Source organism: Salmo salar, chromosome 09, assembly GCF_965601325.2.
Source record: "Salmo salar chromosome 09, fSalSal1, whole genome shotgun sequence".
NCBI lineage: Eukaryota > Metazoa > Chordata > Actinopteri > Salmoniformes > Salmonidae > Salmo > Salmo salar.
This window is the reverse complement of record NC_138299.1, coordinates 6,642,015-6,648,591: the sequence shown is the minus strand read 5'-3', so window position 1 is coordinate 6,648,591 and position 6,577 is coordinate 6,642,015. Positions and strand designations below refer to the sequence as shown.

Here is a 6,577-nt window from a genome sequence, read left to right as displayed (position 1 = left end):
GCTGCATCAGATTCACAACTGTCAGTGTCCATGCTAGCTGGGCTAACAACACATTTAGAATTACTGATGCTAGCAGTGGATGCGCTCGTGGAAGCAGAACAACTTGTGTCGTCGACAGATGCAGGTATTTTTATATTCTGCAGGTAGTAGCAGTAGAGCTGGTATGTGTCTACGGACGCGGGCCTACTTTTTTTTTAATCATTTATCAATTTTCGAGCAAACGGAATGAGCAGTGGCTACGTTTGGCTACATACGTACCGTTAGTGGAATTCCCGTGAGAGTAACAGTTAATGTGATTGGATGTTAATTATTTGACTAGGCTACTTGTATTTGACATTGTGTTGTTATTTCGCTCTACACTAGATGGTTTAATTTTATTTTTGACAGGGAAACAAGGCTATTCAGGCGAGAAAAAAAAACTCACCCAAATGTATAGCCCCGTTGGAAAATATAATTGGGCTGTTTGAAAATGTGAAGAACTATTCAAATAAAAAAATATATTTTTAAATGTGAATCTTCTTTTTATTTGGCTTACCCCCGACGGCATTGCGGGTACCCCAGTTTGGAAATACCTGATATATAACACAGTAAATCATATATTTGGCACATCATTGTGCATGATGTTACACATCAATTATATTGAGGTAAAAATTACTGTAGCCTACAGTAGTAAAATAAAACTCAATTGATTGCCTGACTTTGGAATCACCGATTCATTTGTAATGTGAATAAAAACTGGGCAAGTGGACAGTTTCACTTTTCCACACCTGAACATAAAACAAGTATTTCTGTCCTAGCCGCACCTGAACAAGTCCCTCTTCCTCCTGATGTGTGCACTCGCTTGGACGATCATCAACACAATCCGCCCCTTTACAGATTAAGTGCAGATAATGTACAGATAAAAAAAGCTCTCAAATGATAATGCCTATACAGTGGAATTTCAGAATCCTTTTATTGTAGAAAAGTTTTAGAATTGCGTTAGATGAACTCAAGAGTACAGGTAATTACATGTATGTGATAGTTCCTTATTCCATGTTGTTGCAGTATTCCTATGAGTTTGTACTGGGGACAAATGTGGCTAGTGGCTATAACCTCCAGGGGTCAACCCTCACCACCCACCTATAGTACACCCCAAATAGCTACGATATCAGTTCAGTTAGTGGGGAGATACTGAAACATCTTGCCTGAGTACCATGTCATCTTTCTACCTGGAAAAGGTCCTGAGATAAGGTAGGGTGGGAGTGAGAAAGGGACAAAAATATAAAGATTGTGTCATTGGGTATAAAGAAAGTCATTTTTGTTACATTTGGGGCTAGTGGGAGAAAATAGCTGACTATGGAGAGTGTCTTGTCAATCTTGAGGGGTTGGGCCACCATTGCAAGGTTAGGGTCAAAAGGAAAGGAACACACTACAAGGTGTTGACTCTGGGTGTATCTCAATAGTCTAAAGAGACTTCATCTCCTCGTCTCTTCTCCATCTCTGCTGATTCGAAAGCGCATGATAGGTGAAAACAAATCTTTGTTCACAAGTATTTTCTTTCACCTATCCGCTTCTTTCTCATATCCCAGATCGAGGAGAGGAAGCCACTTAAGACTGTATTTAGTAGCTGCGGCCAAACAGGGTGTAATACTGGGCGGCCTCCTTGCCGCTGACGCACATCTGACCCGGCTGCAGGGGCTTGAGGGGCTTGAAGGGGATACACAGGCTCTTTGCACCCATGGAGGGGGCACCGGGCTCCAGATCCTGGTCCCTGGGGAGAGACAGAGGGGCTAGGGAGGTGACCGATTTTATCAACTTCATTCCACATTTGGTAACACTTCACTTAGAGCAGAAAACGCATCTTGATGTGAAGGTGTTCCTAATGTTTGGTATAGTCAGTGAATGTTAGCATGCATCCCAGTCATTGAATGGTACTTGAGTGAGTCTTACTTGGCAGTGGTCTTCTTGATCCAGTCTTCACACTCGATGCCTCCACAGAAGGGGATCTGGACAATCTGTGGTTATCAACATACATTTTTTTTTTTAAGTCAGTTCGTTTATATTACTTAAGCCAGCCAGACATGGAAACGATTCATCTGATGATCGGATCTAACAGAAACAAACTTCAACGTAACACACCCTGCCCTGGTCCAGGTCTTTCTGGAACTGTTCCATAGAGTCTGCTACCACCATGTGTTTGTTCAGGTCGTCCGATGCCCTGCAACACAGAGGAAGAGGAGGCATATTAGTCACACTATTTAACAGGTGTGTGTGTGCGTGCGCGTGCACGTTAGCACCTGTGCAGTAGCTCAGAGAGCGCGAGAGAGAGAGAATGAGAGGGATTGTGGGTGTTACCAAGAGGTTGGCCTTGATTTCCTCCAGTAGGTGTGTGTGTGGATCAGCATACGCATACCTCTTGAAGAGGTTGGCCTGGATGTCCTCCAGTAGCTGTATGAGTCTCTTCTCTGTGTCTGCCTCGGGCAGGGTGATCTTCTCCCCGGTGTCTCTCCTCACAGCCACACACTGACCCTGCTTCAGGTCCTTAGGACCCACCTCAAGGCGAATGGGCACGCCCTGAGAGAGAGGGATGGAAGGAGGGGTGGAGAGAGGGAAGGATGGAGAGCAAGAAAGAAAGTGAAGGAGAGAGAGAGGATAGAGATGCAGACATTTCGTTTCGATTGGACTGACGAGAAGTTTATCCCTGAAATCAACCAATTGTCAGTAGTACAAATTTATCCCCAACATCCATGGAAAAGTTACATGGGGCCCATGAACTGTGGCAGCCATTTTGGCCAGTGCGGTCCATTTTAGAGGAAGAACTGAATGAGACAAGGCTGCAAACTTTCTAATGCCCCTAGAAAGGGTTCTGGGGAGTATTACAACAACAATAATAATAATACTAATAATAATAATAATAATAAACACCGTTGAAGATCTACTTTTATCCAAAGAGACACAGTACAGTGACTGCAAAATGTTTAGTGTATGACTCCAGTGACAACCGAACCCACGACCCTGACATTGTGGAGCCAGTTCTTACAAACTGAGCCACACAAGACCAAGTGGTGGTTTTACCTTGAGTTCCCAGTGGTTGAACTTCCAGCCGGGAGAGTAATTGTCTCGGAGGTCGGCCTTTACCCGGGTCTCTCCCCGCTGCAGCCGGGCCAGGTACTTGGAGCACTGGGCCAGCAGAGACTCCTTCTCAGCCTCAGGCAGGGAGGCTGTGATGCCACACGGGATGATGATCACCTGGAAGAGAAGAGCAGGAGAACATAATTTGACTAGGGCCAATAAAAGGTGAAATTCTATACCTTTTGCCAGGATGTCGTTATTAACTGACTTTCCTGTTAAAATAAAGGTGGAATCAAAATGTAAATCAAAACATACCTGGAGACAGGCAACTCTGGGGGGCAGCACCAGGCCCATGTTGTCCCCATGTACCATGGTGAGCACGCCGATAGTGCGGGTGGTGATGCCCCACGAGTTCTGGTAGGCTAGCTGCTTCTCGCCCGGCTTCCTGGGGTCCTCGAACTCGATGTTAAACATCCGGGAGAAGTTTTGGCCCAGGTGGTGGGATGTGGCACCCTGAGAGAAAGAGAACCATTTAAAAAATGTTTTTTTTTTATATTTTTTTTTTTAATTCATATTTTTACATTCAGATGAATTAATGATAGAAAGGTGGTGGCACCCTGAGAGGAAGAGGAAACATTTACTTAAGCATCAATAAAAGTGTGCCTAAGAGGTTGTTTTGCTGATAGAGAGTGTCATTTATGAATATTTTAACATCTTGACCATGTTCTGTTATAATATCCACCCGGCACAGCCAGAAGAGGACTGGCCACCCCTCATAGCCTGGTTCGTCTCTAGGTTTCTTCCTAGGTTTTGGCCTTTCTAGGGAGTTTTTCCTAGGGAGTTTTTCCTAGCCACCGTGCTTCTTTCACATGCATTGCTTGCCGTTTGGGGTTTTAGGCTGGGTTTCTGTACAGCACTTTGAGATATCAGCTGATGTACGAAGGGCTATATAAATACATTTGATTTGATTTCACTGTGCTTTCTAAAACTACATTAGAAGCTAGTGACTGGTTTGGTTTTTCGGCTAAGAGGCCAAGTTTCCCCTCGTCTTCTATTAGGCCTCTTCCCCTTGGGTCAGAACTAACCATGGGCAAGAACTGTTGAAGGCTCTAGCCATTTTAGGAGAACTTCCTATAGATTGCTTACAAAGGGCTAGGAAAAAATATGAAATCAACGAATAGGCCCTGTTGTTCGTAGTACAAATGTATCCCCATCATCCATGGAAAATGGGATGTGAGGCCCATTAACTACAGGTTCACTGTGGCAGACATTTTGGCCAGTGCGTTCCATTATAAAGGAAGCACTGAATTTGACAAGGCTGCAGACTTTCAAATACTTGAGATGGGCTTAATTCAATTAATGTCTGAATGAACGTGATGGATATAAGCACTTATGGCAATTTTATAGGACCTTCCTACATTTTGCTTACACCTACTGCCATTAAACAACTACTGTCTCAATCCGGAATTTTGTGGTACAAAATCCAAATATGGCAGCAGCCTATAAGTGTACCTGGATGGCTCTGCCACTGGCAGAGATGAAGGCCTCCACGGTGGTAGTGTAGTCTCCCCCTGCAAACTTCTCCTTCTCTGTCTTTCTGCCCTTTACCACAGGGATGGCCATCAGCTCCTCGTAGACCCGTGCATACAAGTCAAGGATCTGTAACACCTGGACACATGCACACAGACAGGGAGAAGATGAGTCCGTATTTATTAAAAGACTAAAGGGGGGGGGGGGGTTCAAAGGGTATGTTAGGGAGAATAATGTCCTGAAACTGGTAGGTACTAACTAGCTGACAAACTTATCGTACCATATTCAGCCTGATTGTATGTAGTACAAATGTATCCCCAGAATCCATGTAAAAAAAGCTGCAGGGCCCATGAACTACAGGTAAACTGTGGCAGCCATTTTGGCCAGTGCAAAGGAAACACTGACTTTAACTTGTTGGGGCTAGGGGGCAGTATTTTCACGGCTGGATAAAAAAACGTACCCGATTTAATCTGGTTACTAATCCTACCCAGTAACTAGAATATGCATATACTTATTATATATGGATAGAAAACACCCTAAAGTTTCTAAAACTGTTTGAATGGTGTCTGTGAGTATAACAGAACTCATTTGGCAGGCAAAACCCTGAGACATTTTCTGACAGGAAGTGGATACCTGATGTGTTGAATTACCTTTAAGCCTATGCCATTGAAACACACAGGGTCTGATTAATGTTTTGGCACTTCCTATTGCTTCCACTAGATGTCACCAGCCTTTACAAAGTCTTTTGAATCTTCTACTATGAGATCTGACCGAACAAGAGCCTTGGAACGGTGATGGCCGATTAGACTCTGGCGCGCGAGGTCATGTTGGGTACCCTCGTTCCAATTCGTTTTAAAAGAGAATGCATTCGTCCACCTTGAATATTATTCATGTTCTGGTTAAAAAGGGCACTAATGATTTATGCTATACAACGTTTGACATGTTTGAACGAACGTAAATATATTTTTTCCCCTCGTTCATGAAGTGAAGTCCGGCGGGCTTAGATCATGTGCTAACAACACGGAGCTTTTTGGACATAAATGATGAGCTTTTTTGAACAAAACTACATTCGTTATGGACCTGGGATTCCTGGAAGTGACATCTGATGAAGAGAATCAAAGGTAATGGATTATTTACATAGTATTTTCGATTTTAGATCTCTCCAACATGGCCGTTTGTCTGTATCGCAAAGCGTATTTTTCTGGGCGCAGTGCTCAGATTATTGCAAAGTGTGATTTCCCAGTAAGGTTATTTTTAAATCTGGCAAGTCGATTGCGTTCAAGAGATGTAAATCTATAATTCTTTAAATGACAATATAATATTTTACCAATGTTTTCTAATTTTAATTATTTAATTTGTGGTGCTGACTTGACTGCCGGTTATTGAAGGGAAACGATTTCCTGAACATCAACGCCATAGTAAAACGCTGTTTTTGGATATAAATATGAACTTGATAGAACTAAAAATGCATGCATTGTCAAACATAATGTCCTAGGAGTGTCATCTGATGGAGATTGTCAAAGGTTAGTGCATCATTTTAGCTGGTTTTATGGTTTTGGTGACGCCTGTCTTTGAATTGACAAAACATTACACACAGCTATTGTCAATGTACTCTCCTAACATAATCTAACTTTATGCTTTTGCCGTAAAACCTTTTTGAAAATTGGACAACGTGGTTAGATTAAGGAGATGTTTATCTTTCAAAGGGTGTAAGATAGTTGTATGTTTGAAAAATTTGAATTTTGACATTTATTTGGTTTCAAATTTGCCGCTCTTGAAATGCACCTGCTGTTGATAGGGTGCACCACGGGTGGCACGCTAGCGTCCCACATAGCCCCAAGAGGTTAACAAAACCGTAAACTTTCAAATACTTGAGCTGTGCCTAATTCAACTTACACCAAAACATTAAAGCCAGACAAGTCCCAAATATGTCACTTTCTTCTGGTTTTATACATCTCTAAATGTATAGATGAAAGATTCATTTGCCATTTGGGTC

The 6,577-nt window shown here is 42.7% G+C and overlaps 1 protein-coding gene, 1 non-coding gene and 2 pseudogenes across 2 annotated transcripts in view; all 4 read right to left on the bottom strand.

The window, feature by feature from the left end:
- Window positions 1-933: 933 nt before the first annotated feature.
- Window positions 934-6,577, bottom strand: part of eprs1 (glutamyl-prolyl-tRNA synthetase 1) — an 89,890-nt gene continuing 84,246 nt past the window's right edge. Inside the window, exons 28-34 of the mRNA XM_014209991.3 lie at window positions 4,564-4,719; window positions 3,367-3,564; window positions 3,055-3,228; window positions 2,393-2,553; window positions 2,119-2,197; window positions 1,930-1,994; window positions 934-1,750 (exon numbers count right to left, since the gene is read on the bottom strand). Of these exons, the coding sequence (XP_014065466.3) occupies window positions 1,600-1,750; window positions 1,930-1,994; window positions 2,119-2,197; window positions 2,393-2,553; window positions 3,055-3,228; window positions 3,367-3,564; window positions 4,564-4,719 (984 nt within the window). The 3' untranslated portion in view covers window positions 934-1,599. The remainder of the gene's footprint in view (window positions 1,751-1,929; window positions 1,995-2,118; window positions 2,198-2,392; window positions 2,554-3,054; window positions 3,229-3,366; window positions 3,565-4,563; window positions 4,720-6,577) is intronic.
- On the bottom strand, window positions 2,693-2,818 carry LOC123724176 (uncharacterized; annotated as a pseudogene).
- Window positions 4,237-4,374, bottom strand: LOC123724175 (small nucleolar RNA SNORA5). The gene has a single exon (XR_006756855.1). It is a non-coding gene; the product is annotated as a small nucleolar RNA SNORA5 (small nucleolar RNA).
- On the bottom strand, window positions 4,874-5,000 carry LOC123724177 (uncharacterized; annotated as a pseudogene).